Genomic DNA, 27,812 nt, shown 5'->3' on the forward strand with positions numbered 1-27,812 from the left:
CCACACCTCACTTCCTCTTACTACATCACCTCCCTTCTCCTTCTCCTCCTCCTGCCTCTTTGTAATTATGCAATGCAACCCTTCTCTTCCTTCCTTTCTTTCTCTAATTCCACCTCCATCACTGAATTGGCCTCCGAGAGCAGCCAATAGCAGAGAAGGGGATGTGGCACAAAGCCCACACCCCTCGCACGTCACTCACACTCTCCAGCCAATGAGCTCACAGAGGGCTCACTGTCTGGCCCCTCCCTCTCCCTCCCCCCTCTGCCTCCCTCTCTCCCGCCCTGCCTGCCCTCGCGCAGCTAAACTTGCTGTCATGCTTCCTGGATACATTCACATTCTCAAGAAAGGAAGAGCAGCGCGAGCTCACCTCCACACACACACTCTGCTATTTTAATCCACGCCGCGTCGGACTATTTTTATTTTTATTTTTTTAACACATTGTACAGAAGAGCCAGAGGAGACAGTATTTATCTTTTTTTTTTTTAACCTTTTTTTCTCCCCCTTTGGTAACATTTCATCTGAGTGTTAGAGGACCGTGTGTGTGTGTGTGTGTGTGTGTGAGTTCAAGTGAGTGTGCATGTGTGTGTGAGACATAAGAAATAAGAGGAGCAGGATGATTGCAGCCCAGTTACTGGCTTATTACTTCACTGAACTCAAGGATGACCAGGTCAAGAGGGTGAGTTTCTTTTTCTCTTTCTCTTTATATCCTTGATTAAAAATTAAAAAAAACCCTAAACAGGCAGAAGTGAGTGGTGAGAGAAGAGAGGAGCATGTGTTAAAGAGGTCACTGGGTTTATTTCATGTGACAGTTAAACCTTTAGTTATCCAGGTTGGTTCCATTGAGATTAAAAAACAACAGAAACAAATATCAAATGACATGAGGTGACACAGGTGTAAAATAGAAGCTTTTACAGTGGAGTTACATATGAGGGAGGAACAAGGCTTCAAGTATCACTTTCAGGAAGTGACTTAAAATGAGAGTAAGAATCAAAGGATTTGGAGTTTTTGTAATTAATTCATTCTTCTCAGTGCTACGTGACAGACTGCACTGTCTATGTGTGTGTGTGTGTGTGTGCGTGTGTGGGATTGATGCAATGATGTAGATGTTAGGCAGGAGAATAGAGGAGGTCACAGGCAAGGACGAAAGCACAGATGAGCTGAGAGATGATAACTAACTTAGTGGGGGTCAAAAAAGTGAAAGTCATTAAAGGTCGAGGGGGGGGGGGGGTGGATCGATATCACTTTTTTCTTACCAATATCACAACAACCTTGAGTATCTACCAATATCAGACTGTAACGGCACCAGACATTTAGCTCTTAGCCACCATCTGGAACTGGTATCAAGTAGAGGTCGAGTGATGAGTGGCGATTATTAGAAATCATATCTATATAATAATAATAGCAAATTATATATATTTTTAAAAAATGGTTTAGATTCTTAACTAGACATTGAACAACATCAACATCCCATAATATGAAGATGGCGTCATGTAAGTTTTTGTCAAGTCGACTTTATTCGTAGAGCCCGTTTATAAACAACCAGGTTTGAACAAAGTGCTTTTACATAGTTGAAGGCAAATGAATACAGCAGAACACATAAAAGTAAAAATAAAATAAAAATAAATAAAATGGTAAAAGTCTAGTTAGAACTGTCCAGGTTGACTATTCTTATCCAGAAGAGGTGGCCATTATTTATAGATAGATAGATAGATAGATAGATAGATAGAAAACTGCTGTTTTTACCTGTCAACAAAGGGTAAAAAACACTGCCAGGTGTTGACCTACCTTGAAATAAATAAATAAATAAAAGAAACCGTGATAGAAGCTGTGCTAGTGGTGTTACTGTTAAATCTACAGATCGTCCGTCATTCACAACCTCAAGGGACTATTTCTATGCGTTGTTGATCCCAGAGAGGCTCAAGTGTACGCTTGCCACTGAATAAGAGGTTTCCACACACTGAAAGAAAGCATTTAAATAAAATAAAATAAAATAAAGATTTTAAAGCAACAGGAATCCACTGCAGAGGGGCTGAAGAGCCACATGGAGCCACAGGTTGCAGAGTCCTGGGCTGACTGATGTTGCTTAATCATTGTGAAATGAAATTTTTCCATTTATGAAATACACCAGGAGATGTTAACGATTAGGGCTGCAATGATTAGTCGACGAGTCGCTTATTAATCCGTTACTAAATGAATCATCGACTATTTTGATAATGATTATTGAATTTGAATATTGAATATTTTCTTGTTTATTTGCTGCATTTGAAAAAGAAATAATTAAAACTGAATTAGTTTGGTTTGTGGTCAAAATAAGACATTGATTGAACAATGATTTCAACTTTGTTATAATCCTGTTAAACCTTCACTTCCAGGAGACATTGTTTCTTCTTTGACAATACAAATAAAAACTGTAGACGAGACACTAGAAACAAACACTATAGACCCTGGAGAGAACCGGTGATCGTCACATGGTGAACGTCACCCTGGGAAATGATTATTCTGGGCCATAATAATGAATTACACAGATACGCTAACAACTACAGAGCCTTCACTACCAAACATTTAGCTCTTAGCCATCATTTTTGAGACTGGTATCGCGTAGAGGCCGAGTGATAAGGGTCTTTCTATGGCTGATGCTGATTATTAGAAATCAGGGCAACTGATGACTGATATTTAGCTGATTTTCTTGTTTCCTCCCATCTCCATTCGTCATTTTACACAGAACATTCATTTAAAATGTATGTATAAACTAAAGATTGTATAAGCGTTATTACTGGTCCACTATGTCAAAGCATCAATAAGCATCTGGACAATTAATATGATGATTGTTATATTGATGTGACGTTAATTCTAACTTTGCTCAAGAGTTGTAGGGAATGAGACGATGATGGTGGATCAGTGCTGGAAAGTATGGGCTCACTTTTCTAACCATTAAAGTGAGCAAAGAAAAGAATAATCTTGTATGCGTCACCGTGACTCATCATAAAACAGGAACACATACAACACCCTATAAACTTGAGGCATAGCAGCATGTTTGACTGTTTGAGCAAAGCAAATGTTTCCTGCTGATATGTCTGTCCCGGGAAAAAATATATTCGATGTATTTAATTTATCGAGTTTTTGCTCCTGAATGAAAATTGAAGACAAAGTTAATTGAGACAAAATACAACAGTCAAACTTTTTTTGTCGTTTGAAGCAAAACACTCATAGCAATAATTAAGGCTGCAACTAATGATTATTTTCCGTAATCGATTAATCTGTCGATTGGCATTGGCACGATAGCCTGTAATAGTACTTTTGTGTGTTGTTTTATTTTTATTGGACTGAATGATCGATTTCCAAAAACAGTTGACGATTAATGTGTTAATCGATCAATAATCGATTAGTTGTTTCAGCCCTAGCCATAATTTGTTCTAACCAATGTTTGCACAGTGACACAATAATGTTATATTACTATATACTGAACCATTGTTGGATTGATATTGATAAGACATTACGTATAGTTATTTAATTAATAAGCAGCACAACTGTATAACTTTGCTCCTATAAAAAATAAATAAACAGTTCACATTTTGACAATCTGTGCTTAGTGAAGTATTAATGACATTTATATTAAAACATTTGACTAATCCCTCCCCCCTTTTTAGTCACGTTCATTCCTTTGAGCAGAAAGTGGAAAATCCTAATAGTCCTAGACTGTACTATTTTCATTCCCCCCCTAAAACAGACTAAAGACCAGTCCTTGACAATCCTTACAGTGAGCTCTGAAGCACGAGTGCTGCTTGAAGGAGGAGAAGGAGGCGTCGTCTTGAACACCATGAATGTGTGTCTTTCATAAACTCCCCCCGCTGAGCTGAGCATGCAGCCCCCGCTGTAAAGACCCCTTCTTTTTTAAAAACTGACTGGACCAGTTATGTCACTCTCACAGTGCTGGAGTGTGTCACTCTGGGCTCAGATCACAGCGGCTTTTAATAGTTAGTTTTTGCGACGGCAGAGTCGTGAGTCGCGTCTCGTAATCTAACGTTCCACGAAAAAAAACGAAAACTGAGTCAGCAGCGGAATAGGCTAAAATACTTCCAGACCCATTTCGCAACACGTGCAACTTAATCCGGTGCAGGGTCCCTTTAAGGTCTCCTGCTGATGATGTCACACACAGCATTACTAAGTGACGGTTCTGCTGCTTTTCCTGTTGCGGATGGAAAAAGCTGTCACACTTCATTCCTTTGCTGCAGTTTGCCTGAATTGTCGATGCATTTATCTGCAGTAAAGATCTCGTCTACTCCCTCCCTCCCTCCCTCCTTCCCTTTCTCCTCATACCTGCTGTCTTTCCCCCCTCTCCCTGTCTCCTTAAAATAGGCCAGCTTTGTGTCATGTGACCATAGGTGTCAGGAGGACATGGCGTCTACACACACACACCCACACACACACACACACACATACACAGGTAGTATCAGGTGTGTACCTATTGTGTGGAGCAGGCCCTTCAACACACCCGCTTATGTTTCAAGCCAGTGAAAGTGTTAATGAAATGATTTCATCACCGTGTCTGTGTGTGTCTGTGTGTGTGTCTGTGTGTGTGTCTGTGTGTGTGTGTGGGTGGTTTTATGATGAGCTGAGTGCGACTGAATCCACTGCGCCGTCCTTGGCTCGTTGCTGCTCCTCCGCACCACACAGTAGTCGGAGGTCAGAGAAACCACAGCAGTGTCTCGATCACTGAGCGTCGCCCGGTAATAATAATAAGGCTGCCTGCTGCACACAACTGTGAACAGAGAGAGAGAGGAGAGTGGAAGGTGGCGGTAGAGGGCGGTGGAGAGGACGGTAGTTTTCCACGCCCGTGGGGCTGTAGACACACACACACACACAAAGAAAGGAAGGAGTCGGGTTTCAGTGTGAACTGACAGTGACAAGGAAGAGGGTATGTGCAAGGGAGAGGGGAGGGAGGCAGAGGCAGAGAGGGGTAATCTCTCTCCTGATATTTTAAAACAAGCTCCTGGTGGGATTTGAGAGACTTGGAGGAAACTGTGGCCTCTACGGAGTCATCTGTGCAAGAAAAAGTGTCTTCTCACTGGGGACTGATCGTCTGCTTAGGGTTGAAGTGTTTGGGGGGAAAATATACATAAGTGAAATAGTATTTTTTATTGACTTTTGATCTCAGTATTCTGACTTTAATCTCAGATTAAATATTTGGCTGTTTTCCAAAATATTTGACCCCAATCCTCTTCCGTACAATTGCGATTCAATTAGTCGAGCTTTAGCGGAAGCATCCAGAGAGTGTAGGCGTCCACCAAGGCTTAAAGGGACAATATGTAGTATTTATGGGTTTATATGACCCAAAATCCACTTTTTTATACATATTATGTGCTCCTGCATTGTCTAGTCGCTGTATAATATTCTTTGTTTCATTTTCGTAGTGTTTCAAAAAGTCATTTAAAATAACATGGTCGCGGGCCGCGGTTGCATAGCCACTGTTAGCAGCGAGACGCCATGTTTCTACCGGAGCCTGTAAGGACAAACGCGAGAGAACAAATCAAGCGTCTCTTTACTTGTAGCGGAAGTCCCGCCTCCACTCTAGTAGCTCCGCCCTCTCCCTCGCCTCACGAACCTCATCTGCTGACACGGAGAAAGACGACGAGGACGACATTTGACCAGCTGCGGATACCGCAGCGCTCAGGGAAGGGAGGGGGTGAGCAGAGCAGCAGGTCTTTGTTGTAAATTTCAGCCTCTCCTCTAGATGGCACTATAAACTACTTACTTCCCCTTTAAACCAGGTGTCTGTCTAATAAATCAACTGACTGAGGGTCCAGTGTGGTCAGGAGGGGCCCAGTCAAGTGAAAAAAAGGGGAGGGGTGGGCGATAGGAACTGAAAATTATAGCACTGTATTCCATTGTGATATTTGACAGAATTATTTAGATATTAGACCAAAAACATATTGATGATGCAGAATAAATCTCTACATAAAAACAAAATACAAAGGTAACTCATCATTATAACTTGAACCTGAAGGTTTTACGACCTGAATCCAGAAGACATTTCGAACCTTTTCCTGCTTAAAGCTATTACCTTATTACATAAGCTTGACAAACTGATCTGTAAAGATGTCGCAGAGATAGACACAACAGGACTGAACTGTGTTAAATCTTTAATCTGCTGCCAAATCCCGTTATCTAGATCAGATCCAGACAGAGACCAGTGTCTGATACACAGATACCTGTACTAAAAATCTTTTGCACGTCTTGAAAATGCGATCATTTATCATCGCTTCGTCATCATCATCAGCGGGCTCGATTCTTACCAATATTTAAACGGGAAGGTACTCGAGCGATCGCATTACTGTGGACAGGAAGTTGCTAAAAGAAGGACAAACTTACAGATTATAACGTATGAAAACATGACCTTCCTTTGCAGAGATAACGACGCCGAGACGAATACGATCGCTCCCTGCTGACGCAAACACTCCCTGACATTGATGAAAATCATGACATTGACAATCATGTGTAAACTCTCTGTGTGCCAGATAAATTGCTGCCTTTGCAGTTTGTTTTAAAATTGTGATTTGTGAAGTCTTAGTTAAAACCCTGACAATTTACCTTAGATCAGGATGAATTCAGCTACGTTCAGTGTGAGTGAGCTAAAATAAGCCACTGCGGCAGAGTTGAGATGAGGTCAGGTGATGCTCAGACTCTCTCTCTCTGCTGTACTCGCGAAAGCACTGAGTCATAGCACACTGATGATGAGTTCTTGTCCTGCAGCCTGAACTGGATTCAGTCACTGGTTCGGTGGCTTTTTCCTTTTTCTTGGCTCACTGTGTGGAGAGATGTTTGCCTTTAATCCTCTCCTTTTGTAAACCAAGCCCTGGCCAGTCAGTCACACATTGTTATTTAAGTAGACTGCCTAAGAAGAATGAGCTTCTCATTCAATTAGCCGTGCAGGAGCTCATTCTTTATTTAAAGGAGGCCATTTGAATGAAGACTCCTGGTGAGATCACTCGGTGCAGTTTCCAGGCACGGTCAAGTATACATGCAGTCGCAATCGAGCCACAGCAGCTCGAGTGCATTGTTCAAGCGGACTAACTGCCCTTGTCTTGGTGTACAAGGACGTGCACTCGAGGACATATGTTCCCTTACAGCTTGTTAGTGTCAGACAGTCTTTCTAACCCTCCGTTAACTTTAGAATATACAATTATTTATGCTGATGGAGCGTAAAATTGGTCTTATTATTCTTAGGAGATAAGCCAGGTTAGGAACTGTGGTGCATGGTGCATAGTCTGACTTTGAGAAATGCTTCTTATTCAGTCGGACTAACATGTTTACATGTATATTTAAAAGTCTGGTTTTGTTGGACTAACATAGTTACAAGTTACTTTTTTTGGCAGAGGCTTTTATCCAAAGCTAGGGCTTGGCGATATGGCTTCAAATCAATATCCCGATATATTGAGCAGTTACCTCGATAACAATAAATGAGCGATAAATTCGAAGTTGCTAAACGACGTCATTGCCTAATTTGCATAATCGACCATTTGCCTGATATAAACGTGTGCACCAAACACCACAAAAGTCTCCAATAAAGCCCAATTTATACTCCTGCGTAAAGTGCTCTGCGTAGGCTACGCAGAGTCCTCTGCGTCGACGCAGAACCTGTTGTAGAGTCTCTGCGTCGTCTCCGGCTGCACGGAATATTTTTTAAGTGTCCGTCACTCTGTCAAGGGACAACGGAGACGGCAAGAGCTGCGATTGGTCCTCAGGACAGGCCGAGCGAAGCTGCTCTGTGCCGGGTCACAGTGAGCACCGAGCGTCCACAGAGGGCGGAGCTGAACACCGTCGACTTCGTCGCTGCCAAACTATAAATACGTCATATCTTAACACACACAGCACATGTTTAGACTCTAAATGGCCAATTTCTCGCCTCAAATTATCTTAAAACTGCGTTCCGGGACACAGAAAAGTGAGAAACGGCCACTGTTTCAACAACAACAGTCTTTCTCCCTCGGACGCCATTGCTCACTGTAGCCAAAAGCACAGCAACCTTGCGCAGCGACCCCTACTGATCGGGCGGGAAATTGCAGCACCTATCCGTCACCACGACGCAGAAGTATAAAGGCTCGAGTGGTCTACGTGGTGACGCAGACGGATAACGCATTACGCAGTCGGAGAAGTATAATGTGGCCTTAAGTGCTTCAAATATGCCAAACTATGAAGCGCTACTACTCATAAGTGCGACGTAGATGTAGAATTGCAAAGTTTTGTGGGGGGTTTTTTTGTTGTTGTTTTCGTCGTCGTCGTCGTCTTAGTCGACGGTAAAGTCGCGACGCAGAGTTTTTCTCATGTCACGTAAACTGAGAACGTGATCAAATATTGTAATGCCAACAAATAAAGGATTAGCTGAGACTGGTTTTACAGTTACTCCCATAGTTTGCATTCAGATTCCAGAGCAGGAAGTGGTGATGGATGGAATGAAACCATTAAGAGTGGTAAGTTAGGACATGTATAATGCAGCAATATGTGTGTGGAGTTTACTGTCAATGTCAGAATTGTCTGCCTGGAAGGTCAGGGGTTCAAGTATCTCAGGATCTGTGTAGATGCCGAGTTTGCCGAGGTGTGAGCGAATCTAAACACAGACTATTTTCAAATTTATGTGGCGTTCTCCTCGTGTGTGTCAGCCAGTCTTTCTCTCCGTCCTCCTCAGCGATAATTAATGACCTGCGTCGCTGCCAAAAATGAAGTAGACAAAGAGGAAATGAACAGAGCCAAAGCTGATTAAAAAGCGGGTTTTTAGGAGTCGTTTGACCCGTGATTTAATTCTGATTAAAAACATTCCCACTTGTCAAAAACCCTTTTAAACCCAGGTGAGAATTTGGTATATTGAGTATTATCTCTATTTGTATTTCAGGCTTCCGTGCAGAAGATGTTTTTACTTTAAAGGTGGCCGTGACCTCAGAAAACTCTGTTTTCCTTGTGAATTGCGATAGCTCACGTAAGCCATGAAAGAATCGTTGAGCGGTGAAGGTCACTGTGCCCTCGCACACGTTTTTTTTTTTGGTCTTGTGAGTTCATCGTCTTTTAATCACTTTGAGAGAATCCTTTTCAAATTTGGCTCAAATGTTTGGATTAACTGCTCAGACAGTGGTGGCCGGAGGTCAAGGTCACTGTGGCTCCTCGTGAAAGATACCGTAGGTCTGGGATAGTTTGCAATCGCTATAGAATAAATGCTGATTCTGTCCTGTATTGGGATTAATTTAAGCTGAGAAATGATGGTCTCTGTTTAACACGAGGCCCTCAGTGTTTGACATTTCCTGTAACTTTGATCTGTGTCAGAGAAGATGGAGGAGAGAGATTAAAGCGAAACTAGACCGGAAGTTGCTATTATCGCTGTTTTTTTGGTGTGTATCTGCGTCATTACCTTGTTTACGAAGCCCTGACTGTTCCAAACAAACAGTTCAGCCATTGCTGAGAACGTTGTGTTTTATTGTAATCTCGGGGCTCAACGAGATCACTGAAAATCCCGTAATAGTTACGTAAGCAGCGGTTCTCCTGAACAACCGATCGTCCTGCTCCGGGCACTAGTCCGGGCACATCCGGTTACGTACATTGAACCGCAGAAGAAGAATAACGTCCGTTGTGGAGGTGTTTCACGAGCATCAGTGTCTTCTGACTCTGGGTCTGACTCCGGTTTAAAGTCATAAAAGTGACTGCGGCGGGGAGTCGTGATGAAGCTATTTTTAAACACTGTTAAAACAATGTTTTGATAATGAGGAGCAGTGCATCCGCCGTTCCAGAGGGGGGCGCTGCGCTTCTGAGAACGGATGTGCTGGATAGTACTGGCCAATCACAAGACTCTGTCTTCTGGGGGTGAAAGTTCACTCTGAAATCTCGCAGCAGAAAAACACTGTCAGAAAAGAGGATTTCTATCGGCTAGTTTACAGCAACTAGGAGGTTTTTGACCATAAAAACAAGTTAATATATGTAAGTAGACCTCCATAACTAACATATATGTGCAACAGGACCACTCTATGTGACCTTTAATGGAAACGACAACCATTACAGCTGAAATCAGAATAAACTATTATTAACTAATGTTTCTCAAACAGAATCACCAGCAACGAGCGTGAACTTTACACGGATTAATTAAATGCCCCAATGACAGCATCACACTTATCTATAAATGGAACAAGGTGCAATTGCTACAGTGCAGAACCATAAAATAAGTTTTTCCACTTCATATTTAGCTGTAAACTTAAATCATTTACATCTACATCTTTTGGGGGATTCATTTTCTATAGTTGGATGGGGCAAAGTGCAAAAATACTTAAAAAGCTGTCAAATATTTGTGGTAATAAAACCAAGTTATTTGAGTTTTTGTTTACTCTTTATTTAGAAACACTGTCGTTCTAAAGTTTGGGGTCACCTATACATTTTTTTGGGTTTTCCATCAGAAGTCACACGTTTATTCATCAAAAGAGTTGCAAAATGAATAGAGAATATAGTCAAGACATTGACAAGATTAGAAATAATGATTTTTATTCAAAATAATAATGTTGCCCTTTTGTCAAAGAAAAAGCGAAATCATTGCACAAGGGTTTTCAAGGGTTTTCTAATCATCCAATAGCCTTCTAACGCGATTAGCAAACACAATGTACCATTAGAACACTGGAGATGGGCCTCTATACACCTATGTACATATTCCATAAAAAAAAAAACAGACGTTTGCAGCTAGAATAGTCGTTTACCACATTAACAATGTATAGAGTGTATTTCTGATTAATTTAATGTTATATTCATTGAAAAAAGTGCTTTTCCTTCAAAAATAAGGACATTTCTTTGTGACTCCAAACTTTTGAACGGTAGTGTATGTGAATATACAGTATGTAAATTATAATCTGTATGTTAGCTTCTGTGGTTGGTTTGGTTTTAAATAGTCTAAACATCCAAATAGGAAGACATTATTTTGGCGATTTGTGAGTGCAGTGTTTGCGAGTACGTCACAGATGCTGACGGACGGTGTTTTCAAGCCTCAACGTGTCACAGACTAGATCTTCAAAACACGAGCTCTAAAATGACAGCGAGTCCCCTTTTTTTACGGCGCTGTGCTGCAGTTTTATAGCTCGACCGTCATTTCCAGAGCTGGTGAAGGTGAAACTGATTGAGTTGTGTCAGCTGTGGCCTCCTGTTTGACAAGAGCATGTGTTTTAATGAGCTTCCATCCCAGAGGCTCACTCTCCACATTTAGACAAAGTGTATGGAATGTGACACGTACGTGGTAATTTGAAGGTTGGACTCTTGTCACGTATTTGATGCTACGCTGCAGCTGCGTTGGCTCACAGCTGCTTTATATTGTTTAACTACTTAGTTAACACCCTTCAGTACAGGCACTAAAACCATCACACTACCTTTTGTTAAAGGTCCCCTATTGTGCAAAATCAACTTTTTAATCTTTTAGTACTTATATTTGGGACTCAGTGGGCCATACCAGTCCCCAAAATGTGAAAAAACAAGACTCAGTCATGTTTTAGTGGTTCCACTTTGTGTAAGTATAGGCGATAAAACACGCGATGTTTACACCTCCCGACCAAATGACGACAGTGCGGACATTTCAGCGTGAATGTTGGCACCCGGCCAGGCAGAGTTCTTCACAGCTCCACCATAGCTCCCCCTTGTCCCTGTGGAATACGAGAGTGCAGGCAAGGGAGGAAGAGTGGCTGCACAGCGGAGCACAGTGTTTTACACAAACTTCCAGCACACGTTTGAAAGCACTGCAGAAAGATGTAGATGTTGTCCTACATTTCTTCTCAACCAAAGGCTGCCTTTCTGTCGTGTTTCCAGTTCTCTCCTCGTGTTGTTGATCCACACACCAGTTGGAGCCGCAGTTACACTGGTGCGTTCAGGGTCTTTTTCTAGCATGGGAATTTACATACACGCTGCGCGGCGCATTAATCATTTTTCTTCGATTTTTTTATGATCGCGAGAAGCCAAAATTGTGGTCACTCTATGCATTACGGTGAAACGCAGTAACAACACGGGTAAACGGACATTACTATGGGGTATATGGAGCGGGGGTTGTGACGACGCTGCATGACAATAGGTGATAAGTGGCGACAGTTAGATCAACACTCCCCTGGAAGCAGTGGATGTGTGTTTACCTGGGTCTCATTCACATGTAAATGATCAGGCACAAAACCGAGCGTTCTGAAAAAGGCTGTTTTGGCAGAGTTATTGAACTGCTATTGTGCTTCATCGTTATGATATTTTGACTAAAGCATGACACAGACATGTTCATTAGGGCACCAGGACCTAGTTTAACTTGGCTTAATAGGGTATAATATGGGACTTTTAATACTGCTCTCATATTACACTTCACTACACATGTGACACAAACAAAAGAAGAACTTTTAACATGAGACGAGTGCAGTGGAAGTGATTGGCAGTATCTATATTTCCTTTAATTCTATTTTTATGTCTACTGGATTTAACATTTATGCAATTTATTATACATTTATTAAGGTGTTTGGTGAGGTTTGTTGTGTTTAGAATGGTAAATATTGGCTTTTTAATATCCGAACACTTCAGTGTCAGCTGACACTCTTGCTCAATACTCAATTGCCAGATTTCTGTGTCCAGCAGATGCAAATTCCTTCCCGTAGGCAGCAGCGCCACGCCCCCCAAACCAGGCAATAATATTGTCACGTAGCAGTTACCAAAGACCAGTGTGGTACAGGAAATACAGTTAATGTGTGACTCCTGAGTCAGGAAGTTGCAGAATTCCCTTCTCTGCCACGTACAATGAGTCATTCTACTACAGACGGTCACAAGGTGTTATGAACCCAGTGTGGACGTCACCACAGGATCACAGTGTCCAAATCACACTGTGTTATCTGTGACCGTATATATACACAGATACATATACAGTATATATGAGTAATAGTCAGCTCTCAGTTTGACACACTTTATAGTAGTGTAGTTTTGCGTCACTACACTGTTTGATGCAACAATGGATTTCAGCAGTATTGTTTAACATCCTGTTCCTGAAGGTTCATGCCACTCCTTCCTCAGACAGTTTGTTTGTGTTTGTCTGTCACACACTTTCAACGCAGTTTCAACAGCCACATGACGATTTCCTGAGGTCATGATCTATGGAAGTAAATCTGTGCCATCTGAGTTTGAATTCGAATTTCTTACACTGAATTTTTTTGCATCGAAATTAGACTTCAAACCATCAAATTTCAAGCACTGTTTTATTTTTTCCCATTGATTTTTTTTCAGGGATCGATTGCTTCTCTCTGGTGACCCGGATATTAACTGATGTTTTTGCAAGTGATTTTTTTGAGACTGAATTTTTTGAGACATTTAATTTTTTGCAACTGAATATTTTGAGACAATCGAATTTTTTGCAACTGAATTTTTTTACACTGAAATTTTTGACACATTTAATTTTTTACACTGAATTTATTTCAACGTTGGAAAAAAAAAATCAATGGCAAAAAAAAAACAGTGCTCGAAATTTGATGGTTTTTAAAATTCAAAGTCTCATTTCGATGCAAAAAAATTCAGTGTTAGAAATTCGAATTCAAACTCAGATGGCACAGATTTACTTCCATAATGATCTCCTGAACGGTTCATCTGTGGTTACAGTGCCCTTACGGAGTGAAATAATCTGGCTATTATCGTCCTTTCTTCCATTATTGATGCTGGATGTTAGGGGTGGCACGATACCACTCGTATACGATAGTCACCTCGGACATTTGTGCTATTTACAAAGACATAATTCTCCAACTGTGTGACAAATACTCTTCTCCTTTTAAAGAAGACATGAACAGCCCACAACATGACTCAGCTAAAATGCTGCTGCAGTTTTTTAGTATCTGAGTATCGTATTAGCTCATCTCTACTGGATATATCCTAGAGGTGAACAATTCACTATTTTCATATCACAATAAGCACAACCACACATTTACAAAGTTTCCTATTTAACTATTCTGTTTTTGATTGTTCTATCTTCTATGATAAGAATAGAAGTAACTCCTAAGAAATGCCACGTCACGTTCTATTCTTTACCAACTGCATGATGCATAGTTAACTGAACCTTGCCTTAAAAACAGTGTTGTGTCATATCAAATCAAAATTGTGATTTGTGTCAGAAACAACACAAAACATCAGGCCTAATTTATCCCCCTTTTTGGCCTAATCACACATTTATGTATCATATTGCCCTTGAAAACAGATCTGAGTGACTGTGTCAGTGATCATGACTGTGTTTTTCACTCTGAGTTACATGTACGACATGATCACGTGATGGTAGCTTTATTCAAGGAAGTTTCTTTTGGTGATTCTGCTCTGCAAAGGAATACGAGAGTCGTTTTATGGCTGCATGTCCATTTGTGTGCGTCACGCAGGGCTGTGGTCACTTCAGTGTTATTGCACTCAATCAGGAAGTGGCTTATAATAAAGGATGGTTTGAAATGTTATGGGATGTAGAGCGAGTCATTTTCACCACATCCTCGTGCAAACGCAAAATAAAGGACTCGGCAGCAGTGTAGCAGTGTCACATGACCCAGACTTCATAATACACTGATGAATAATGGTCATCATGATATATAAGCATAATAACTTCTGTGTGTTTCATTTCAGATCGATAAGTACCTCTACTCCATGCGGTACTCTGATGAGACGATATTGGACATCTCGCATCGGTTCCGGATGGAGTTGGCCCAAGGACTGGGTCGGGACACTAACCCCACCGCTTCCCTGAAGATGCTGCCCACGTTTGTGAGATCGATCCCCGACGGCTCAGGTGAGCAGAACTGCCTGAAACTGACATCAAGTGTGTTTTGAGTTGATGTATTTCCAATGTCACTAGTGTAAACACTGGCATATGTTCTATTGTTGTCTTCCTGTTTATCCAGGTCTGTATCTAGAATAGTTACCTGACCATTAACGCCTCTGTGGTGGTTTTTATGGTCTTTAAAGCGGAACTAGACCGGAAGTTCCTATTATCGCTGTTTTTTTTGGTGTGTATCTGCGTCATTACCTTGTTTATGAAGCCCTGACGGTTCGAAACAAACAGTTCAGCCATTGCTGAGAACGTTGTGTTTTATTGTAATCTCGGGGCTCAACGAGATCACTGAAAATCCCGTAATAGTTACGTAAGCAGCGGTTCTCCTGAACAGCAGATCCTCCTGCTCCGGGCACTAGTCTGGGCACATCCGGTTACGTACATTGAACCGCAGAAGAAGAATAACGTCCGTTGTGGAGGTGTTTGACGAGCAACAGTGTCTTCTGACTCTGGGTCTGACTCCGGTTTAAAGTCATAAAAGGGACTGCGGCGGGGAGTCGTGAAGAAGCTATTTTTAAACACTGTTAAAACAATGTTTTGATAATGAGGAGCAGTGCATCCGCCGTTCCAGAGGGGGGCGCTGCGCTTCTGAGAACGGATGTGCTGGATAGTACTGGCCAATCACAAGACTCTGTCTTCTGGGGGTGAAAGTTCACTCTGAAACATCGCGGCTGAAAAACACTGTCAGAAAAGAGGATTTCTATCGGCTAGTTTACAGCAACTAGGAGGTTTTTGACCATAAAAACAAGTTAATATATGTAAGTAGACCTCCATAACTAACATATATGTGATGCCTGACATACATGACATGCCTCAACAGAGAAAGGTGACTTCATCGCGTTGGACCTGGGCGGCAGTAACTTCAGAATCCTCCGCGTCAAAGTGAGCCACGAAAAGAGACAAACCGTTCAGATGGAGAGTGAAATCTACGACACGCCAGAGGACATCATTCACGGCACTGGAACGAGAGTGGGTTGATTCTGAAATGTTCACACACACAAACACACACACACACAAACACACACACACACACACACACACACACACACACACACACACACACACACACACACACACACACACACACACACACACACACACACACACACACACACACGCAGAGTCTCTTAAACGCAACCTCTCTCTGTCCACCTGTGTTCCAGCTGTTTGACCATGTGGCAGAATGTCTCGGTGACTTCATGGAGAAACACAACATCAAAGACAAGAAGCTGCCTGTTGGTTTCACCTTCTCTTTCCCGTGCCAGCAGACCAAACTGGACGAGGTAACGCTCAAATCGCGTCCATCAAACCCTTGACGCTTTCCAGTAATTATCTGTTTTTTTTAAATATCTGAAGGTTATTTTCAAATAAGTATTTGAGTATGTTTTAGTCCATGTGTTTGTTTGGTCGATGTCCTGTTATGTCCACAAACCGAAAGCTTTCACTTTTAATGATTTCTTTGTCGAATGGAGCAATGAAAGCAGAAAATGGTCACATTTAAAGGGACAATGTGTAGTATTTATGGGTTTATATAACCCAAAATCCTCTTTTTTATACATATTATGTGCTCCTGCATTGTCTAGTCGCTGTATAATAGTTTTTGTTTCATTTTCGTAGTGTTTCAAAAAGTCATGTAAAATAACATGGTCGCGGACCGCGGTTGCATAGCCACTGTTAGCAGAGAGACGCCATGTTTCTACCAGAGCCTGTAAGGACAAACGCGAGAGAACAAATCAAGCGTCTCTTTACTTGTAGCGGGAGTCCCGCCTCCTCTCTAGTAGCTCCGCCCTCTCCCTTGCCTCATGAACCTCATCTGCTGACACGGAGAAAGACGACGAGGACGACATTTGACCAGCTGCGGATACCGTAGCGCTCAGGGAAGGGAGGGGGTGAGCAGAGCAGCAGGTCTTTGTTGTAAATGTCAGCCTCTCCTCTAGATGGCACTATAAACTACTTATTTCCCCTTTAAGAAGCAGAAAAATACCCCTCCAAAACCAAATAATCAATTATGAAAATAGTTGACGATTCATTTAGTAATTGATTAATAATGGTAGAATCGAGCAATCCACAGTGATTTGTCCATCAAAGCGCAGCGATATGTTTGATATTTTATAGATTTTTGCTGTTATATTCATTCATTTTAAAGTTAAACATTTAAAATGAATCTTTCCAACACAAATACCGATACCACGATACCAAAAAGTAAATGAAAAGAATGAAAAGGAGCAGAAAGAAGAGAAAAATCTTATGGTATCTGCCCGTCTTTTACTGTGTGTCCTTGCTTACATTTCTTTAATACGTGTACCCTCTTCCTCTCTCTCCCTCCTGCCTACAGAGTTATCTGATAACATGGACAAAACGCTTCAAGGCCAGTGGAGTGGAGGGCGTGGACGTCGTCGACATGCTCAACAAAGCCATCAAGAAACGAGGAGTGAGTTTTCTTTACCTTTCTCTCATTTGATGCCTTGGTTTGAAAGTCAAACTGGGATTAAGATTATTTATATACGATGCATTTTTATTCTCTCAGGACTACGAGGCCGACATCATGGCCGTAGTGAACGACACGGTCGGAACGATGATGACGTGCGGTTTCGACGATCACCGCTGTGAAGTCGGCATCATCATCGGTACGACAACGTTTTTTGTTTTATTAAACCTTTTTAATGGCAAATGCCGTTTTTTTTCTGTCGTTCCACTTGAAATTCAATGTAATTCAAAGTCAAACGAGTGGGAAAAGTAGAATGTGTTTTCTTCTTCAGGCACAGGCACCAACGCGTGCTACATGGAGGAGCTGCGTCACATTGACCAGGTGGAGGGAGACGAGGGCAGGATGTGCGTGAACACCGAGTGGGGGGCGTTCGGCGATGACGGCAGGCTGGAGGACATCAGGACAGAGTTTGACCGCGAGATAGACCGAGGCTCTCTCAACCCTGGCAAACAGCTGTAGGTCAACGCAAATCTATCTGAGCTTTTTTTCCCCCTCATCACTGAGATTATCTAAATTGCACGACACAGGTTCAGATTAGTGCAGAGTCACTCTGCGTCTACTGTTGATGTGAATATTATTTTTCCTATACAGTTCTCTTATTTTGCAGCTGTTTTGAGTCAACTCTTGCCAGTGTATGTTGATTATAATGAAGTTACTGTGACGAATGTTACATTATGAGCATTATGAGCTCCAGAAATGTTATTATAAAAAGAGTTCCTGTTTGATTCAAGATTCAAGATTCAAGATTTTTATTTGTCACATGTGTGTGTACAAGTACACCCCAGTGAAATGACATTGCAAAACAAGCCCCTCTGTGCAACTGTGAAGCACTAATAAAATAAAATCAAATAAGATAAAGTAAAGTAGAGTAAAAATATAATAAAATAAAATCAAAATAAAATAAAATTAAATTAAATTAAATTAAATTAAATTAAATTAAATTAAATTAAATTAAATTAAATTAAATTAAATTAAATTAAAAAATAAAAATTAAATACAATTTAAATTTAGAATAATTTCCAGATAAATATAAAAATATTTACAATACACAAGAATAAAAAATAAAAGCAGTAAGATGCAATAACATACGGATCAAATGCACAATGTTCAATATGTAACAGTGTTCCCTGACCGGGAATCGAACCCGGGCCGCGGCCTTCTCTGTGTCATACAGGCTTTTGTTTTATTAACATTATGCAAACAGTCGTAAAGTGACTGTGAAGAGACAGTGAGTCTGTGACACAGAGGAGCGGCAGAATTACGACTCTCTGCTGCAGCCTCCTTTTGTTTAAATGTAACGTTACTTCTTGGCCGTTTCATCTGCGGTCTTATTCCCAAAGTTGCGTTGCATTCTAGGTTTAGATATTTAACACCGACCAACCGACAGCTTTCCCCTCACAAAACCGCTTACTTCTATATAATGATATTAAAGGCTCACTGTGGAATACATGAATACAACAATTCATACAACAATAAATAGACACACCAGGGAGAATCGCAAGTGAGGAATCTCTCCTAGGACATCCAAAAATGTAAATGGATGGTAAATGATCTAACGCACGCTCGTCCTTGCTTTTCCCTTTGCTGCAGTTTTGAGAAGATGGTCAGTGGTATGTACATGGGCGAGCTGGTTCGTCTCATCCTGGTGAAAATGGCCAGAGAAGGTATGCTGTTTGAGGGCAGGATCACACCTGAGCTGCTCACCAAAGGGAAGTTTGACACCAAGCATATCTCGGCCATCGAGAAGTAAGTCCACAGCTAACTGTTCTTTAAAAGAAAAAAAAAAAAAAGGATTTTCTTAATAAGGAATATACAAAACTCAATCATTGCCCCCTGTGTGTGGATGTTAGGAGCAAAGAAGGACTGACCAGAGCCAAAGAGATTTTAACCAAACTCGGAGTGGAGCCCTCTGATGAAGACTGTGTCGCTGTGCAGCATGTACGTACTAATGCTCACATACTGCTTTGAATCGTGTGATTTTCTTTGACACAGTAGAAAAGGAAGGAGGTTTGTGTCATTTTAAGTAGACAAAAGTGTACAAAGGCATGTGCGTCTAAATAAAATAAACACTGGCTGCCGAGCAGGTTTGGCAAACTTGATTAATAGCAAAAAGAATCTTGTAAAACATATTTACTGATGTTATAAATCAAGATAGAAGTAGTCATATTTATTTTTGCATCCAGTCGAGTCGCCCCCTTCTATTTATGTCCAACTTCCTGGTTTTCCGCTAACAGAGCAGGGGGAGTGGAGACAGCCCACAATCTCCCCTACCATGTTAGCTGTTAAATTAGAGTGAAAATCCTGCATAGTTCTGCTTTAAAGTCTCAGGTTACATTGCAGGAGTGTTAATCACAAAGAATAACTGCTTAATATGCTGCCTGACGATGACTTCCTCCCCTCACCTCTGCTTCTCCGTCAGGTTTGTGCCATTGTGTCCTTCCGCTCTGCAAACCTAATAGCTTCCACGCTGTCTGCAATCCTAATGAGGCTCAAGGAGAACAAAGGTGTGTCGCGTCTGCGGACGACCGTCGGCATCGATGGATCTCTCTACAAAATGCATCCGCAGTGAGTAAAATATATCCCGTCTGCACCTTTAACAGCGTTGCGTGAGTGCTGCTGTCAGTGTCGTTTATAACCCACATTTTTATTTATTATATCTGTTAAAGTTTCCGCTCTTAAACCCCCCGCACCTGTTTCAGGTATGCCCGCCGTCTTCATAGGACAGTGCGCCGCTTGGTCCCAGACTGTGACGTTCGATTCCTGCTCTCGGAGAGTGGCAGCGGGAAGGGGGCTGCCATGGTGACGGCCGTAGCCTCCAGACTGGCCGACCAGTCGCGACAGATCCACGAGATGCTGTCCGAGTTCCACCTGAACACCGACCAGCTACTGGAGGTGAGGAGAAAGGGAGAGTCTGTGGTGACTCGCTCAGTAAAGCTGTTGTGTGTAACTTGAGTATAAACAAATGTTCATAAAGGCCACTTTATACTTCTCCGACTGCGTAATGCGTTATCCGTCTGCGTCACCACGGAGACGCCTCGAGCCGTCATACTTCTCCGACGTGGTGCTGGACACGCACTGCAATTTTCCGCCCGATCAGTAGGGGTCGCTACGCAACGTTGTTGTGCTTTTGGCTACGTGAGCAATGGCGTCCGAGAGAGATGGACTGTTGTTGTTGAAACAGTGGCCGTTTGTCACTTTTCTGTGTCCCGGAACGCAGTTTTAAGAAAATTTGAGGCGAGAAATTAGCCATTTAGAGTCTAAACATGTGGTTTGTGTGTTAAGATATGACGTATTTATAGTTTGGCAGTGACGTTGTCGGCGGTGATCAGCTCCGCCTCTGTGGACGCTCGGTGCGCACTGTGAGCCGGCACATAGCAGCTTAGCTCGGCCTGTCCTGAGGACCAATCGCAGCCCTTGTTGTCTCCGTCGTCCCTTGACGGAGTTACGGACATTTATTAAAAAATATTTTGTGCAGCCGGAGACGACGCAGAGGACTCTGCGCAACCTACGTAGAGCACTTTACGCAGGAGTATAAATTGGGCTTTACATTCAACCCGTTGTAAAAAATGAGTTCCGAAGTCTCTACGAAAAGTTTCAGAAATGATTGATAATTGATTAGCAGTTTGATGCGATCAATTCGACTTAGCTCCACCCACCCCTGCGCTGCTGCTGTATACATACCAACGCTCCCTCTGTCAGGTGTGATAGTGTTTTCAGATGACATATGCAGTTACTCACTGCAGCTTAAAATATGATGTTTTCTCTTCAGGTAAAGAACCGAATGAGGATCGAGATCCAAAATGGACTCTCAAAGAGCACTCAGGACTCTGCTACTGTCAAAATGCTGCCAACCTTTGTACGAAGCACTCCGGATGGCACAGGTGACACATACTTTACATAAAAACACTTATTCAGTTTGTGACTTTGCACATGTACTGTTGTTTTACAATAAGCAGCACCTGAGGTCATTATGTGTTTAGCTAACCTCTCACTCTCTCTCTCTCCGTTATCCAGAGTACGGTGATTTCTTGGCTCTGGATTTAGGAGGAACCAACTTCAGAGTTCTGTTGGTCAAGATTCGTTCCGGAAAGAGGAGATCGGTGGAGATGCACAACAAGATTTACGCCATTCCTATGGAAGTGATGCAGGGAACGGGGGAAGAGGTGAGCAAAAGGATCCACAATACAGTGTGTGTGGGAAATAACTCAGAATATCAGTTCACCCTCATATTAGCATCATGGTGCTGTAAAGTGAAGAATTCACAACTCAATGGGGATCATTTCTTATTTTTTCTTGTTCCAGTTGTTTGATCACATTGTTCACTGCATCAGTGACTTCCTGGACTACATGGGCATGAAGAACACTCGACTTCCTCTGGGCTTCACTTTCTCATTCCCCTGTCGACAGACCAGCCTGGACGCTGTGAGTGCAGTCAACTTCCTCCTCGTCGACCGCACTCTCACTTTTCTTCCTTAAACGCGTTGCACTTTTGTTGTTGTTGTATTGTCGTAGTTGCCTCGTGGATATACTGGTACCTCCTCTGGATTGCAGTGGCTGCAATTTCCACTATTTTTCCCAATACAGCGAAATGTGGAAGTGGGACAGACTTTTCAAATGTCCTCTTTAAAGGTCACATAGAGTGGTCCTGTTGCACATATATGTTAGTTATAGCGGTCTACTTACATATATTAACTTGTTTTTATGGTCAAAAACCTCCTAGTTGCTGTAAACGAGCCGATAGAAATCCTCTTTTCTGACGGTGTTTTTCTGCTGCGAGATTTCAGAGTGAACTTTCACCCCCAGAAGACAGAGTCTTGTGATTGGCCAGTACTATCCAGCACATCCGTTCTCAGAAGCGCAGCGCCCCCCTCTGGAACGGTGGATGCACTGCTCCTCATTATCAAAACATTGTTTTAACAGGACGATCGGTTGTTCAGGAGAACCGCTGCTTACGTAACTATTACGGGATTTTCAGAGAGCTCGTTGAGCCCCGAGATTACAATAAAACACAACGTTCTCAGCAGTGGCTGAACTGTTTTTTTCGAACCGTCAGGGCTTCATAAACAAGGTAATGACGCAGATACACACCAAAAAAACAGCGATAATAGGAACTTCCGGTCTAGTTCCGCTTTAACTCAATGAAACGGTTTCCATTTATGTCTAACTTTTATCGATGTTCCAACTTTCCCACCGGTCTCGAGCTGAAATTTGAACGCAGTATTGCTCTGTTTCGTTTGCAGAATTGTATTTAAGAATTTACGTCTAAATAACCAGGCCTGAAATTATATCTTCTCCTTGTGTGTGTGTTGCAGGGAATCCTGGTGACATGGACCAAAGGCTTCAAGGCCACAGACTGTGAAGGAGAGGATGTGGTGGGACTGTTGCGGGACGCCATTAAGAGGAGAGAGGTAGAATATTTGAATTGCTTCTAGGGCTGAATTATTTTTAATTAACTAGTGCAGTGCCCATTGGAAGTATGTATTCCTATAGTGGGAGCTGAAGAAGATTTGATTTTTTTTACTCACGGTGTAGCGTGATAAATCAGGGAAAAATGAAAAGTCCAAAAAATTTGAAAATCAAGGATCACACCATTGGGCCATGCTCAACCCATATCCAAAGTCTTAGGGCGGTGACTTGTGGTCAGCGAGACATGCCCGTCACAGACACACATTTAAAAGCATATTTAAAGTGACTACTGTGTGTAAAGTTCTGTGCGAAACAAAAATGGACAATATTTGATCTAAAAAGCGCATTTTGGCTTCAATTTTTCAATCTCAAAATTGGTCTCAGCCATATTGCGATTTTATTGAAATTTGGATTCATTGTTGAAATCCAAATCCACCTCACTTTTTTGGTTTTTCAGGAATTTGACCTGGACGTTGTTGCCGTAGTCAATGACACGGTAGGAACGATGATGACCTGTGCCTATGAAGAACCCACCTGCGAGATCGGACTCATCGCTGGTTAGTTCACCTTTTATCGACCGATGCTGTTGTCGTCTTTTTTTCTGAGCTCTGTTCATCTGTCTAACGTGACTGTGTGTGTGTGTGTGTGTGTGTGTGTGTGTGTGTGATTACAGGCACTGGCAGTAATGCGTGTTACATGGAGGAGATGAAGAACATTGAGACGATAGAGGGAGACGACGGACGCATGTGTGTCAACATGGAGTGGGGGGCGTTCGGAGACAACGGGTGCCTTGACGACATTAGGACGGAGTACGACCGCAATGTGGACGACTTCTCACTCAATCCGGGCAAACAGAGGTAACCTCCTCCTCCACCACCTCCACCTCCACCTCCACCTCTGTATACTTTAATTTATAGGCTATGTTCACCTGGCATGTTCACCTTGTTCGTGCCTGTGTTTTTAACAGATATGAGAAAATGTGCAGCGGCATGTACCTCGGTGAAATCGTGCGAAACATGCTCATCGACATGACCAGGAAAGGATTCCTGTTCAGAGGACAGATCTCTGAAACTCTCAAAACCAGAAGCATCTTTGAAACAAAGTTCCTTTCCCAGATAGAGAGGTAAAAAACAACAGAGCACTGCTTTAATTTGCTTTTGTTGGTCGTCAAGGTTCTCGAGTCTCAACATGCTTCGTCAAACGTATGAAAGACTTCACTCCTACGGCGTCTACAGGCGCATGGGAGCATCTGCAGCAAATTATCTTTCGCTTCTATTTAAAGATTCTGCTGCTTTTTATTCATAGGAGATTCAGCTCAGACTTTTTTTGTTTTGTGTGTTTCTCTTTTTCCAGCGACAGACTGGCTTTGCTGCAGGTCAGATCCATCCTGCAACACTTAGGACTGAACGGCACCTGTGACGACAGTATCATCGTCAAAGAGGTGAGATTAATTACGTCGGACGCATAATAGGGAATTGTTATTTTCTAAACAGGATTTTTTTTTTCAAGCGTTGGAAAATACCTTGCCTACTATTGTGTTCTCCAAATCTAACTTTAATCTTTTTAAGACCTTTTTAACACTACTTAGAATGGAATCTATCACCAGCTACACTACAATAACAGTTTAAAGGATATACAATATTATTTACCAAAATATCTTGGCATGACAGTTTTTTTCTTAAAATCCATATTAACCCTTAGAACACAGAGCATTTAGGCTGGTTTTTTCCACATTACTATGTTACATGTATACAGAAGTAATAGCAAATAATAAATAATATGTGAAATATAGTGTCTTATATCCTTTTTTTCCAGCACAACCTATAGGCAATCTGATAAAATTATAATTTTTTTAAGTTTTCACCAACTTATGTATATAAACACATGAGCAGTACTTACATACTCAATTTTGTTTTAATTGTATTGAATTTGTGAAATTTGGATGTTATTCACGGTTCAAAGTTCGCTGGGCTCGTTTTCGTCTATTTTTTCGACTTCAGACTTCCAGATCTTAATGAGCACTAAGAATTAAAACAATCACTTTCAGAAATATCGACCTATGGTTTTTAACATTAATTTTGTAGGATTACATGGTCAGTAGATGTTTGTAGCTGGTTATTATTTGCAAGTCAGTTATCTATTATATGGGGAACACAAAAACAAGCCCCGAGGAGCATTTAAAAACCCTATTTTAAAAAATTAATGGAAGAAGCCAACATGAACTTTGCTTCACACATTGTGTTTGGAGAAAATATTATCTTTACTGTGGTGATATTATACCAGACTGTATTATTTTGGCGAACACGGTGGATAAACGGGACTGTGAAAAGACGGTGAAAGAGTCAAACCCTGACAATAAGTCGTTATCAAACTCGCTTTGTGTTAGAAACAGGCCTGTGTGAGTTTCCTCGAGGGGTTGAGTCGTGTTTATTTTTCAACTCAGCAAACTGTTGCGTGAGCAGCTGCTCAACTGTTGCAGCAATAATGATAGGGTTTTTTTTTTTTTTTTTTTTATCGTTAGGTGTGTGGAGCCGTGTCGCGTCGCGCCGCTCAGCTCTGCGGCGCGGGAATGGCAGCCGTGGCCGATAAGATCAGAGAGAACCGAGGACTGGACCGTCTCAACATCACTGTGGGGGTGGACGGGACACTTTACAAGCTCCATCCACAGTCAGTTTAATCCATCAAATCTGTTAATTGTCTTGTGTGTTTTTGTATTATTGTCATAACAGTTTTCCTGTCTTAGCTTTTTCGTGAGAAACTCACCTGTTTGCCGTTTGCCACAATCATTTCCTGCTCCTTTGCTGCATCCAGGTCACGCTGACTCATGCTGACTCATGCTGACTCATGCTTCAGTTATGGCATAAATAATGATTAGATGTCGCCACGCGCCGCAGGTAGAGAAACAGTACCTGGGGTGAAGAAATTAGATTCTCTCGTGTCCTCTTTTCCACTATCTTGCGACAAAAACAAATCCTTTATTGATTGAATATTATTTAGTGAAATAAAGTGATTTTTGTAAGGTTTCATGTTACATTATGGTACAAATGTGTATTAGTTTATGATCTGTGGAAACAAAGACTCTGAGTTTGTGCCAGCAGAGGCGGTTCCAACTCAACCCTGCAGCTATGACAAAAATTACGAGCGAGGTTTTTCCAATATCTGCTATAAAACCTTTTTTATTAATCAAGCATAATTCACTGACATGTTTTTGTTGTCGGGAACAAACTGCGCAATGTTTTGAGTTCATGATCACAGAGTTTCCTGCTCAGAGGAAGAACTTGTGCACATGCATACCAACTTATGATGCAAGTTTGTACCAGTTCTAGCTCCTCCTCCTGCAGGCAGAGTCAGGCCAACCATAGTAAAACATGAAAACACTCTCTGCAGTGGTTTAAATTTAAATTGAGTCGGTACGTGATGTGAGAAATGACGAGTTTGATATTTAGGCTTTACTTCGCTGTGTAACACGACGTCAAACATCGTTTTTTTTGTTGTTTTTGTCCAGTTTCTCCCGGATCATGCACCAGACTGTCAAAGAACTGGCGCCTCAGTGCAACGTCAACTTCCTGCTGTCGGAGGACGGCAGCGGGAAAGGAGCGGCGCTCATCACAGCCGTCGGCTGCAGAATGAGACAGGAGCTGAACAATAAATAGACCAAAACATATAAATCCCTCGCTCATAATCTCATAAGTTCTCTCCCCCCCACATCTCTGTTCTCTACCTTCACTCTTCTCTCCAAATCAAACCTGTCCAGCCGATGTGTCACGCTGTAGGAGATGCTACGTGACTTCCAGAAGAAAGTAGCCCCCCCCCCCAGTAGCAGAAAGTCATGCACTATAATGTTGTAGTTAGATAGTTTTTGATTGTGACATCATTACACAAATTCATTCAGACGTTGGTTTTTTTTTTCAGAGATTAAACTTGCATAGATAAAACACACATTCTACCCCTGAAATATAAGTGCAGGCCAGAACAAAAAAGACGTTGCACATGCACACACACTCCTGACATGCTCCTATGTCGCCATCTAGAGGATTTCTTGCAACACAGCAAAGGCGAGAGACATTTTGAACAAAACACTGCAGTAAAAAGAAGTTTGTTTGTTTGTTCAAGGACATGACAACTCTGCTGTAGGTCATTCACATACTGTAAACCGTGTAACGAGCTATTAGGGAATATTTTTGGCTTTAAATTTGCTATTTATTTTATTTTTATATTGAGATACTGTTTTAGAAATGTTACTGTTGCAATAGTGATGCACACACACACACACACACACACACACAGAGGAAGCCATTGTCTAAAACACAGCCCTCAGATGGTACCTGCTCCGGTATAATGAGGACAGTCACGTGACTAAAGAGGAAGTGTGTCTGCTGAATGTGCACATTTTTAGCTTTAATGTAGTCTGTTCCTCTCTAATGTACTGAAACTTTACCGGGTAGAAAATCCTGTTGTTGTTGTTACCAATCGCAGCTGCTCACACTGTAACGAGGCTTAGCATTTACTTAGCAAAACAGCCGTGAGACACAAAACGCAGTTATTAGAGGAAGAATTACGGCCAAAGTGTTTTATGAGAAAATATAAAACACGGCAGCTACAACACTTTAAAACAAAAAAAAAGGGAATTGTGGAGATGAAGCACCTTCCTGCACTCACTGTTTCTCCTGTGCAGAAGCTCTGGAGGAGGGTTTTGGAGTGTAACACTCGCTGTCTCGTTCATGAAAGCACACATCTACACAACACACGTTGGTGCTTAAATCTTTGTCGCGTCTGTTGACAACACGTCAGGACTGCATCTGTACAAACTGTTGATCCGTCACTAAATAAAATCAAACCTGTGTCAAACTCATGTTCTTTGTGTTTTGATGTGTGGATTCTCTGAAATCTGTAGATCCCCCCCCCCCCCCCCAATTGTGCACTCTTGTCTTATTTTTATTCTTATCTCTACTGAATTACTTACCCTACATTAGAGTGTGTAATTTATTTAATTTTTTTTTTTTTTACCATATTGTATTGTATTTTTATTCTATTTTTTACTCTTATCTTACATTTTACTTCTTTTTACTTATATTAGAGCATATTGTATTTTAT

General features: G+C 41.7%; 1 protein-coding gene across 1 annotated transcript; it reads left to right on the top strand.

Moving 5' to 3' along the window:
- Positions 1-478: 478 nt before the first annotated feature.
- On the top strand, positions 479-26,373 carry LOC310936690 (hexokinase-1). Its single transcript, XM_083900807.1, has 21 exons — positions 479-676; positions 14,620-14,782; positions 15,645-15,793; positions 15,988-16,107; positions 17,160-17,255; positions 17,352-17,451; positions 17,584-17,767; positions 18,903-19,058; positions 19,163-19,250; positions 19,732-19,877; positions 20,012-20,204; positions 21,082-21,193; positions 21,327-21,475; positions 21,615-21,734; positions 22,625-22,720; positions 23,176-23,275; positions 23,392-23,575; positions 23,686-23,841; positions 24,072-24,159; positions 25,240-25,385; positions 26,224-26,373. Exons 1-21 carry the CDS (start codon positions 614-616, stop codon positions 26,369-26,371), a joined length of 2,757 nt encoding a protein of 918 aa, XP_083756933.1. The 5' UTR covers positions 479-613; the 3' UTR covers positions 26,372-26,373.
- Positions 26,374-27,812: the final 1,439 nt, after the last annotated feature.

This window comes from Microchirus variegatus, assembly GCF_963457635.1.
Source record: "Microchirus variegatus genome assembly, chromosome: 14".
NCBI classification, from domain to species: Eukaryota; Metazoa; Chordata; class Actinopteri; order Pleuronectiformes; family Soleidae; genus Microchirus; species Microchirus variegatus.